The sequence below is a fragment of the Fringilla coelebs genome, assembly GCF_963513975.1.
Source record: "Fringilla coelebs genome assembly, chromosome: 5".
In the NCBI taxonomy this organism is placed as follows: domain Eukaryota; kingdom Metazoa; phylum Chordata; class Aves; order Passeriformes; family Fringillidae; genus Fringilla; species Fringilla coelebs.
In genome coordinates, this window is record NC_140033.1 from 65,147,150 (window position 1) to 65,159,494 (window position 12,345).

The following is a 12,345-nucleotide window of genomic DNA, read 5'->3' on the forward strand; positions in this document are numbered from 1 at the left end:
CTATCATCAGTCTAGTCTGAGGTACTAAACCAGTTGATCCTGAAGGTTGTCATTGCATAAATCTTTGGGGTTGAGCCATGGGAAGGATGGGAAGCCATATAGATTTGTTTGTGGTTATCTCAATTCCCTAAGTGAGAGAGATTTGAAAACAGTGGCTTAATAAACCACCCCTTTTCCAGTCATTTACTTCAAAGATGCTTGGGTGGTGGGAAGGATGCTGTAATGTTTCAGGGATTAGTATGCTACCTTGGATTTTATGAATCACATTGTTTCTGAAAGTTTTTATATTAAGGTTGGTTGGAGGTTTTTTCCTGGTTTTGGAAGGGTGGTATACATACTGTAAACTTAAGCTATGGCCTTGAAACAAGTAGAAATATTTCAAAAGGATTTTTTTTCTGAAAAATTGCAGCACTGAACCATTTTTAATCTTGTCTTAAAACATGGGACTCTTTATTCCTGTCAGTGTGGTACATTTTATAATAATACTTGACATTCGTAAGGCACTCGATCACTGGAACATGCATACATATGTTTAATTAATCCTTCCAGTGCCTCACTGAGGAAGTTAGGTATTACTCCTTTTTAACAGTAGAGGAAAAAGGCACAGTAAATTCAAGTGTCTTGATCAAAGGCATGCAATTATTTACAGACTACAGCTGTTCCTTGTAGTATAAAAAATTACTGTACTTAATTTTGAAGGATGTAAAACTGGTTCCTTGTTCAGACTGGGGAATATAAATATACTCTGTAGATCTTCATGTGTTTGTCTCCCAGTATTTTTGTGGGGGTCTCCTCTTAATGCTCTCTGTCATATGGGCAAAGCTCACTTGGGAGGGACTGTGGACTAGAAGATGCTGAGCCAGAACTCCTTGGCCATTATAAATTTGTCTTCATTTGTGTAAAACACAATGACTCCTCTTTAAAACTAAACCAAAACTCATGTCAGAAATGAGAGAGTCATAACAGGAGTAACTGTTATTACATAATAATAGTTCCTAAAGCAAAGATAATGAGTGTTGTGTCATAATTCCACATTATGATCTGGTTACAAGAAAGTACCTCTTAATAAAGAGTCTCTTCTTTTTTATTAGGGTGCTGTGTAACATTGATAGCATTATAATACATAGGAGGTTATTTTTTAATTTGAAGCCTGAGCATGGAGCAGCTAGTTTGTTAATCTGCCAAATAGTGGCAGGTTTATTCTATATATCTAAAAAGTTTTTCTATATTCATAGGTCATGAATGCTGATGGAACTGGTAGGAGAGTCTTGGTGGAGGACAAGCTGCCTCATATATTTGGATTCACTCTCTTGGGAGACTACATTTACTGGACAGACTGGCAGAGGCGCAGCATCGAGCGCGTGCACAAGTGCACGGCAGAGAGAGAGATCATCATCGATCAGCTGCCCGATCTGATGGGCCTGAAAGCCACCAACGTCCACCAGGTCATCGGTGAGTGGGCTGCTCATCAGCCAAGGGACAAGGAGATAGAAAATGTCAGCAGTGCTGTCCTGCAGAGTTTTAGAAATGGGCAGAATTCAGTCCTATGGCACGATGACTGCAGGCTGCAGCTTGGTAGGGTGGGTTAGTGTAGCACTCACATTCTCTGAAAAATACCTTCGCCCAGGATTTTCTCCTGGGAAGCTGAGAAGCCTTAGAAGAAAAGAAAACAATTCTTATCTCATGTTTTGCTCATCTAGAATGTGTTTGGAGATTGTTTACCCACCAGTGATTGTTTCATTGGATTCTGGTGTGAGTTGTTTGACTCATTGGCAAGCTGTGTCGAGACTCTGGAAAGAGTCACGAGTTTTCATTATTAGCTTTTTAGCATTTAGTAAGTAAATGCTATTCTGTATTCTTTAGTATAGTATAGTATTCTTTAATATAATATAGTATCATAAAATTATAAATTAGCCTTCTGAGAACATGGAGTCAGATTCATCATTCCTGCCTTCCTTGGGACATTTCCCAGCAAATACAATAGGTTAGGTCTTCTGTGAGGAGCTTCAGTTCTGTAGCTTGGAAGAATATCAAGCTGAACATGTGCTCCCAGTATGCAAAAGCTAAGAATGAGCAGTTTTAGTCTGTTCAGTAGTTTTTGTGTTAATATTAGAGAATTATCTTTAAAAATACCTCGAAGTACTTCCTGCCCTGTAGTGTTTGTGCTGTAAAAAAGCAGCATCTAGCTTTAAATTGCCTATCTTAGGCTATCCAAGCACTGGTAGCAGTATAATTGTAGCATCACAGAACTCATCACAGTACCTGAGTATCCTGCTATGTGGATAAGGCTTGCAGCTTCTCACTGTCTGGACTGTACTGCAGGAAAGGAGTGAAATGTAGTTGATACGTATCTTTGTGTGGCTGATGCCCCAAGGTACCATGTGTTGAATGCAGCCCTCTTTGCAACTGTTTGGCCAACTGAACTCCTTAGTGCCAAGCCTCTCAGTTCAATTTCCAACATGTGCAGGTACATAAGTGAGTATTGCAAAGAGCTGCTTCACTTGCATCCTGGAGAGACTATTGAATGGATGTGAAAATAGCTCTGCAAGTTTTTTACCTGCAGCAATACAAGGGGGTATGGAGCTGGACCAGTGTACTGTAAAAGGCAGCAGAACATACACCTACTGTGCATTCAGTGCTTGTGCTGTGAATTGGGATCATCAGTAGCTGTTGAAGCCCAGATCCCTTTTCCTTTGTTTCTTGATGTAAGGAAAACAACCGCTGGCTTTCCAGCCAAGGAGAGTAAGGTCTGTCTAAAGAATTACAGGATATGAATGAAAAATAACTTGATCAGAGAATACAAGGAGAAAAACTGTATGTTTACTTGGAGGACTCATAGTGTGGCTGATGCATGTGAGGACTAGCTCCACCTTTCACCTGCAGGCAGTTTGCCATTGTTGCTTTTCCTCTCGCTGCCTGCTTAGGTACAAACCCCTGTGCAGAAGACAACGGCGGCTGCAGCCACCTGTGTCTGTACCGACCACAAGGCCTCCGCTGCGCCTGCCCCATCGGCCTGGAGCTCATCAGTGACATGAGGACCTGCATTGTGCCAGAAGCTTTCCTGCTTTTCTCCAGGAGAGCAGACATCAGGCGCATCTCCCTAGAAACCAACAATAACAACGTTGCTATTCCGCTCACCGGAGTCAAGGAGGCTTCTGCTCTGGATTTTGATGTGACAGACAATCGCATTTACTGGACTGACATTTCACTGAAGGTAGAGATTTAGTCCATGTTGGCTATTCAGCTGCTATATGCTCCTTGAGATATTTAGGGTTTACAAAATTCAAGGGATAAGTAAAAGAGTTTCGTTTTTACATTTTCTGTAACTGATGTGAGACATGTGCCAGCAATAACTTAGGGACTTTCACAATTGTAGAATCGTAGCAGTTAAAAACACAGAGTTTAAATGAGTCTCCAAGAGGTGACTTGGCTGAACTCCCTAAGCATGATACTCCTTTGAGCTGCTTAAGTGATACACACGAAGACTGCTCTGTAAACTGCCCTGCTGTCACAAACTGGCATAATCAGCAGGTTGTGTTCAAACTAGGAAGTAAACCAAAATCACAGATTTGTTAACTTCTGATTCGTTTTGAGTATGAGGGGTGTGTGCAGATAAAAATATCGAGGACATGGAAAGGTAGCCCATGTTTGCCAAAAGAATTCTGTACTATTCTAACATTTTCAGGCTTATCAGGGAATGCCTAAACTCTAATATATCATTAAAATGGAATTCTGGCTGTATCTGCTATCACGGGCTGATCCTGATGGCAGACTTTAAAAAAATCTTTTGGATAAAAGTCCAAGAAGAGATTGTGCTTAGTGAAATTAAATTTAGCCATCAGTACTGAAGCTACTGAGCTCATCAGTCGTTTGGTTGTTTTCTTCTGTTTGCCGTTCTGTCCTGCACTTTTGTTTCATTAGGCTGCTTTAAATAGTGTTCAGTGCTATAACATTGATGCTTTTGTATAGTCCTGGGAGAGCCAAAATATTTCCCCCTCAAAGTTGGCACTGAGTTATTAAGGTCACTTTGTCATGTAGATGCTTAATTCAACCAGACTAGTTATCCCATTTATTTCCCCAGTGAAACGCTATTGTAATTGACACAGAATACATTCACAGAGCGCAGTAAATCATTACTTCTGAATAGCAGCATTGTTTACTTTGCAAATAAGTAGCATATTGTAAGATCCTCTTTCCTATGAGATGTCTAAAATCTGAAAGTGTTTAAAATCCAACAAAGAAAACAAGCAGCCCAGTGACAGACTGGTAAGTTTTCTAATTTGCCTGTGTATCTTTGTATCCCTGCAGACCATCAGCAGAGCGTTTATGAATGGCAGCGCGCTGGAACACGTGGTGGAGTTTGGCCTGGATTATCCCGAGGGCATGGCTGTGGACTGGCTGGGGAAGAACTTGTACTGGGCTGACACCGGCACCAACCGCATCGAGGTGTCCAAGCTGGACGGGCAGCACCGCCAGGTGCTCGTGTGGAAAGATCTTGACAGTCCCCGGGCACTGGCACTCGACCCTGCCGAGGGGTAACTCGCTGATTTAATTCTGTGCTCGTGAACAGTGAAAAACAACATTGTAATGCTTCCTCTAGGGCATGGTGGTTAAGCGCTGCCTGTAAACCCTGAGAGAACTGAGCTGGGGAATACAACCTGGTAATTTAGAGAAATACACTTTTAATGTCCTGAATAATCATTAAAAATACTAAATAAAAAAAAATTCAGAGCGGCTCATTAGAAAGGGATTTATATTTAGTTTTTTAATTAACCACAGAATCAAAGTAGTTTCAGTTTTATGGAATTCATTAATCAGAAAAGGACTATAGCATTGACAGGAATATATTTATCACTTTAGAAATTAGGATTCTTTTTATCACAAGTTAGGATCCAATAAAGGTAATAAATGATTTAATTTGAAGGTGGGAGAGCTAAGTTTGTAATCTGAGCATAAGGAAGGTATTTACTTCTTCAGATAAGGAAACCTTTTAGTTTGTACAGACAAAGGAAGAAGGACAGAGAAGGAATGGAACCAATTGAAATGCCCCAAATGAAAGATTTTCTGAGAAGATACTTCTCAGTTGGATTGAAGTGTAATAGCCAAAGTAGGGCAATAAACAGGGAAAGGAGGGAAGGGGGCAAGTCAAGCTAAGTATTCAGCTTCTGAAACAGCTCTTCTACCCTGAAATGCTCTCTCGACAATAACTAATTACTGCAAAAACTTTTTGAGGTTATATCAATATTGCATTATTTTTCAAATGAAGGAACTTCATTTACAAGGGTTATGACATTATCATAGTTCCCAGTCACACTGTGACAGCTACAGCAAGGCAGAGAACTTGAAACACATTCCTTCTAATTATTTCAACAAGGTGGTGGCAGTGGTCACCTCCAATGGGATCCTGGATTGGATTCAGCTCTGATGTCCCGGGGGTTGGCTGGATGAGAATTCCACATCAGATTCTTAGATCCAGTTACTCATTTGTAACAAAAGGCTGCTATGGATGATTCTGGTTTTACACTGGAAGTAGGTTCTTCCCAAGGATTATCATCATTCAGTGCTTTGTCTTTCACAGATCAGAAAAAAAATTACTTTGTAAAAATGCCCCTTTTTCCTTACAGCAATAGTATAGCTGTATACTTATATATTATGTATACTTATATAAATATACATACAGTATAGTTGTACTTTAAATGGAAGTTTTCAAGGCATTGCTGCCATGGGGGCAATTCTAACACTTGGCTCTGTGCTGTTCAATTTGCAAAATTGACACACAAAGTACTTGCAAAATTTTTAAGAAAAATTTGTACGTATTCCTGGTGTCTAGTGAATTTCTCCTTGTTGATCATCAGTTTCTGAAGCAACCTTTCCTATTGTGCAGTTGGTTGGAACTGAAAGACTTCCCAGGGGTTTGTTACTACAGTTATTAAAACCCAAAGGCATAAATATTGGATAGTTGCCTCTCACTTTTATTTTGGAATGGTATCAGCTTCATATTTTGGAAGAATTGACTAACTAGCCAGCAAATATATAATATATAAATATACATCCTACTCTACTATGCAATGCCTAAAGAAAATGTAAACATGTGCAAGTCTGTCCTTCTTCCAAATGAGGCATAAGCTGGCCTGTGAGTGTGTAATAATTGTATTTTTGCTCCAGTGGAAATGCCATGCAGATTTGTGTGTCTTGGCTGAGATGTAAGACACTTGTGCACGTGGCTGGTTGACTTAGCTGTGTGGACATGAGTAGTGGCACCTTTTAACAAAAGTACCCTGCACATCTACCTTTTTGTGTTCCTTCTTCTGAGAGACAGCTGACTAGAAACAGAAGATAAACTGGAAAAACACCCTGCTAAATAACCAGGTATAAATGAAGGTGCCTGACTGCCAGCCTCTGCCTCTTAAATGGCATGCATGGATTAGTTACTAGCAAAGTGCTGTCACACAGAACTTGCTGGTGAAAATCCAAATCCAAGTGGGAAAAAATAATGTTGGAAGCATTTTGAGGAAACTTGACTCACTTTCTTGCCTCTACTTTGAAAAAAAACCAAATCCCAAAAACTAATTTAGCACAATGTGTCTTAATAAACACTTGAATTTACGGCTTTTCTTTTTCTCTTATGCTTTCTAAGGATCTTTGTTTTGGTTTTCCTCTTGAGTTCTCTTGGATTGAATGCAATTATTTTCCTTTCTTCTGTTCTGATCAGGTTCATGTACTGGACTGAGTGGGGTGGCAAGCCCAAGATTGACAGGGCTGCCATGGATGGCAGTGAGAGGACCACGCTGGTCCCAAACGTGGGGCGTGCTAACGGCCTGACCATCGACTACGCCAAGAGGCGCCTGTACTGGACCGACCTGGACACCAACCTGATCGAGTCCTCCAATATGTTAGGTGAGCCCCAGAGCCCTGGGCAGCATCCTGGGGGCAGTGCTGCTTTTTGCAGCTCCCTCATGGCAAATGGTGGCTTAAATAATGCAAAGATAAGACAAAAATAAAATTTCCCGACCTCGCATGCCTTTAATGTTTGCTTCTATAATTCATGTTCATGTAACACTGTGGTCAGCAAGGCATCGGTTTTAAGTGATTGGGTTGCTCAGAAAGTTAAAATTACACAAGGTGTACATATTTCCAGTTATATGTAGGACAAAGATGTCATCTTGTAGTGTTTTGGAGGGTCTTGTTTTGCTACTCTCAAGAGCACTAGAAAATACATAACAAAGGTAGAAAGAAAGTCAACAAGAAGATAACATCTGATTCAACATGAAATTTAATACAATTTGGTTTTATATCTTTGTTAGTATCCTCAGGCATTTTCTCCCCCTGTATTCTGCATGTTAAGGACCTTTTCCTGGCTAGTACTTATCAGCAGTAGAGTTCTTCTGTGCTAGGGCCTGTGATGATTTTATAAACTGGTTATTGCAGCTAAATGGAGGTGGAATATTTTGTTCTTTCCCTGTTCCAGAGTATTGTGTGGAGGACCTAGGCCCTCTCAGATTTGCACAGTACCTTGTTTTAACTTCTCAGCACCCACAGGAGTGAACTGCCTTGTTGTATGCTAAATTATTCAGTTTAGCATTAGCAATAGCCAATGTTTAAGCATTAATAATTAGCCAGTATTTAATGCTGAAGGAGTTAGTCTGCTTTAAACAGTATGCTTGCAGTAGTGGAACAAAGCTAGAAAAAGATCAAAACAGGAAAATGCATTATGGGAATTATATGTGATAGAAAAGCTTTTCTTCAGCTTCTCATATATTTTGGTGTGATTTGGAGGCCTGCTCCATGTTTCCCTCTGAAATGTGTGACTGGAAACAGCATTAGAGCTTCGTTTTCCCTGTGCCTGTGGCTGGTGGCAGCAGAGTGTGGGGCTGTGCATCCTTAACTTCTGTGTGCAAAGAGGGAATGTCTTCCTGCTTCATAATCTCCTGTTCATTTTGTGTGACCACACAGCAGGAGGAACCATGATAATGAAGTGCTTGATAAAACAGAGTTGAAATAATTTCCCCCTGCCATGTCCTGCTCCTTAAGATCTATTAACATTTCCATGGTATACACAATTAGCCGTTCCCTGTCCTGACTTTCTGGCTACTCTGGAATGTTGTGACATTCCACAGACAAGGTATTTTAGCCTTGTGCATTTAATTTTTCTCATAATGCAATGTAATATTTCATTAAGTTCATAACAATTTTCTTCTTATAAGCAGTGGGAAAAGTGTGGTGCAAGAGATGCTCAACTGGAAATGCAGTGTCAGGATCCTGCATTAGATTGAGAGGCATCCTGTCAGTTTTGGGAAGGAGGGTGGTACCATTATATTTTTTGAAAAATCTCATTGCCCCGGATTCTTCTCCTGGGAAGCTAAGAAGCCTCAGAGAAAAGAAAACAATATTATCTCATTTGCTTCTCCCTTTCTGCTGCTTTGGAATGTGGTTGGAGATTGTTTATCCAACATGAGATTTTTTTTTTTGACTTAATGATCAATCACAGTCCAGCTCTGTTGGGTCTCTGGAAGGAGTCACAAGAGTTTTTCATTATTATCTTGTTAAGCCTTCTGTCTGTATCCTTTCTCTATTCTTTAGTATAGCATAATATATGATATGATAATAAATTAACGTTCTAAAAACATAGAGTCAAATTCATTCCTTCCTGCCATGGGAAACCCCAAAAAATACCACAGGAGGGAAAGGACAGAATCTTTCTGAGAACCCTGGTAATTTTTGAAATTGAAATTTTTTCTTCAGTAAACCACATTTTTTCTGTGAATGGCAATCGGGATTAGCACACTTCTGTGATAGGCTCTGAGATTCCTTTTGACTACTGTACATTACTTTGTAATTTACTCTTGTAATGATGAAATAATAACTTCAAATAACTGCGTGGTAACCTTTCTGGGCAGGAGACATGTTCAACAGTACACTGCTTGTGCCCATGTAACTCCACTTTTCTCTCCCTTCTTTTTGGACACAGGCCTGGACCGTGAGATCATAGCTGATGATTTGCCTCACCCCTTTGGCCTGACCCAGTACCAGGATTACATTTACTGGACAGACTGGAGCCGGCGCAGCATCGAGCGGGCCAACAAGACCAGCGGGCAGAACCGAACCATCATCCAGGGCCACCTGGATTACGTGATGGACATCCTGGTGTTCCACTCCTCCCGGCAGGCGGGCTGGAACGAGTGTGCCTCCAGCAACGGGCACTGCTCTCACCTGTGCCTGGCTGTCCCCGTGGGAGGCTTTGTCTGTGGCTGCCCAGCTCACTATTCCTTGAACTCTGACAACAGGACCTGCAGTGGTAAGCCATAGGGAATGAACAGGAAATGCAGGAGCACGTGTGTTTAGTGACCTGTAGCGGACACTGAGATGGCTAAGGCCCCGTGGAGGATGTAAGCCTCGAGATACGGAAATGCTGAGTCAGAATAGCTAAGCCTGGAGTCCTCACTTAGGTCCTCTGGCCTAGCTTATCTCTCTGTGACCCTATAGGCTAGTTTCCCTAACCCTTACAATTGGTCAGTTTTCAATCCCCCCATACCCTGTATAAGTAGCGACCCTGGCCTATTCTGGGTAGAAGAGCTGCCATTGGAACCCTTCGCAAACTCCCTGCAAATAAACCATCGAGGAATCTCCGAGGCTGCCTTCTCCTCTCTCTCCATCTGCTTTGTGGAAGCCACTGAAGCCAGCATCTTAGCGAGCTAAGAGCTGAAATTATAAAAGAGCTGAAAATCACTAAGAGCTGATAATCACTGCACTTGCTAAGGTGTCAGGCTTAGGGCACTTAGGGTTTGGACACTCGGCCTGCGGAAGGCTGAGCTGCCCGGCCCGAGACTGCTCGCCTGAAGGAACCCTGGTCCTCATAGATCTCGCTATCCGGATAGAAACGGCCCAGTGGCGGTACACAGTGACCCGTGCCAGCATTGTACTGGGAGGAAAGAAGAGTTTTACAGTTTTCCAGTAGTAATATCTCACTGGGTTTTAAGATAACATAGGATGTTGAAAGCAAAAAAAAAAAAATCTTGCAACATACCAGTATCTTAATTAAATAAGAAGAATGGCTGTTAGTGAACTTTCCAGTGGCTTGGCTACATCTATGTAAACACGAAAGCTAAAAGTGTTTTGGTTCTGTGTCTCTGTCAGACCCTCTTCAGGTCCCTACTTGTTTATTTATCTGCTTATGTGTTCCTAGTCTTGCCTGGCATAAAGGATATGTGATACTTTAGTCTGGATTCTAGACTTTGTGCAGCTTTTATGGGGTCAGGATTTCATTCTGTAGTAGCTGTGTTTGCTGGCTGATGAGATGCTGAGGTGGGCCACTCGTAGACCTCTGCAAGTGTTTTTCCTCAGTGAGGATGGGTTGGGCTCCATGGCTTCCCCAGCAGTCTGGTTCCTGATCTCAGTGCAGCCAAGCCCCATTTTTCTTTATTGTTGTGCAGAATACAAACCACAAGGCCCCTCAGGCTGTGTGTAATTAGTTTCTAACCAAATAATTTATCCATCTCTCAATAACTGGCTGCAGTGAAGCTCTCATAATTTTGGCAGCAGCTCTGGATGGCTGATTTCCACTGGTGTCATTCACATTAGTCAGTGGGTGAAGAGATTCCTGGTACAGAGAGACAGATTGTATCTCATCCACATTATGCATGAGTAGAGACATCCAACTGTTGTCTTAAAGCCAAAAGCTGGGCAGATTGTTGCACAAATGCCACCTCATGGCATTTTTTGAAAACCATGCTTTTCAAAAAACTGTGCTTTTCTACTCCCTATGTGTTTTGTACTTCTGTCCTTTTTTTATTACAATGGCCCCTTGCATGACAGCTGGATTCTTGCACCCTGATGCTTTCACGTGCTTGTGCAAGTTAGAGGCATCTCTCTGATAGGGACTGTGATCTTCTAGGTGGAGGAATTTGACTTCTAGTGGAGAAGAAGTAGCAGAATGATCAAAGGTCATGTTTTTCTTGTGAAAATGCTTCTGGAAACAGAGCAAGGAGCAAAATATAGGAAATACATTGTGAACAAATAGAACCATTTCCCCATGGTACAGTTCAGGGCTCTTTGTGTGGTATTAGGAGTTTTCCTCTGCTATATTCAAACCTGGGAAATTTCAAGCTTCTCGTTTGTAGCTAATTGGAGATTTAGGCCTCTCTGTGTACAATTTAATTCCTTTTTTTGGACACTATAATTGGAGCATGAATTGTTTTAACTTTCTTTTGCCTGTATTACTTGCTTATGTACCTCCTGAACATTTTTAGTCCAGGCCCTGTCTAGAGGTCCTCCCTTCCAGAATCCCCTGCTCATGCATGCATAGGTTCTTTTAATTATACTCTGGTGAGATCTCTTCAGACCCACCACGTGTCATGAAGTTGGAAGGCAGGGTTACACAGGAGACATACTCAATGCACTCCATTTGCCTGCTGCCAAAAATACAGTTAAAATATGTGACTATTGGGAGGGAGAATGATGAAAACTGGAAAGGGATTTATGAAATTGGTAGTGTTTCAGAGATGTGGAGTCTCAAGGGGAGAAATTCTGCTGTTGCTTTTTATAATGAGCCATCAATTCAAAGTTGTAAGCCAGGCAGTCTTAGAAAGTGAGAGGGTATCTTTGGGGAAGAATAGAAATAATTTTAGGTGCTTACATGTTTATCTGCATTGTTTTACCTTAAGTTTTTTCCCTTTCCATTTCTATCATAATTTCTTGGTAAGAATTCTGATGTTTGTGAATCCATTATTTTGCGGTACGCATTCATATAAACTTGTCTTCACTTTTATTTGGTTTGATTTTTTTTTGTGTGCTTTCTTACACAGTTTAGAGCTAAGTAGAAGGCAGCTTAAATTATTGGAGAAGTGCTTGAAGGGAATGTAGAGATTTTCCAGAAAGCAAAAATACTTTGCAATTAGGCCTGATTGTTATAGGATGTCAGGAGAGAGTGTTGGTTTCCAAGGAAACTCCTCCCTGCCTTTTTTTTTCCCAACAGTCAGAATAGCTGTTCAAAGCATATGCTAAAATAACAAAGCAAGGTGATGATGTTCTCTAGGAGACTTTTGCTTCCTCCCCTTTCCCAGGTGCTGCATTACCTGTTTTACAGGCTGGTAAATGAATGCAGTGTCCCACTGCTAATCTCTCTACAGGCTTGGGCTGTAGAGAATTGATTGTACAAACTTCAGGGAGGCTTCAAGCTGCATTTTTGGCAATTTGCTCTTGTACCATCTTGCACAGCAGTGGCTTCAGGTAGAGCATTATTGAAAAGAACCCTCTGTAAAAGGAAAATGCTTTCACTACCTTCTCTGTTTTCTGACCCAGCTATATAATACAGAGATGATTTTTCTCAATGATTTATTTAATGTTTTG

The 12,345-nt window shown here is 41.2% G+C and overlaps 1 protein-coding gene across 5 annotated transcripts in view; it reads left to right on the forward strand.

Annotated features, from left to right (window-relative positions):
* Nucleotides 1–12,345, forward strand: part of LRP6 (LDL receptor related protein 6) — a 118,444-nt gene that overhangs the window by 84,817 nt on the left and 21,282 nt on the right. For 4 of the 5 annotated variants that reach the window (XM_084206214.1, XM_084206215.1, XM_084206217.1 and 1 more), the window contains 5 exons: nucleotides 1,236–1,452; nucleotides 2,925–3,214; nucleotides 4,309–4,535; nucleotides 6,713–6,897; nucleotides 8,969–9,295. In XM_084206214.1, the coding sequence (XP_084062340.1) occupies nucleotides 1,236–1,452; nucleotides 2,925–3,214; nucleotides 4,309–4,535; nucleotides 6,713–6,897; nucleotides 8,969–9,295 (1,246 nt within the window). The remainder of the gene's footprint in view (nucleotides 1–1,235; nucleotides 1,453–2,924; nucleotides 3,215–4,308; nucleotides 4,536–6,712; nucleotides 6,898–8,968; nucleotides 9,296–12,345) is intronic. The other variant, XM_084206218.1, reaches the window with a different exon arrangement.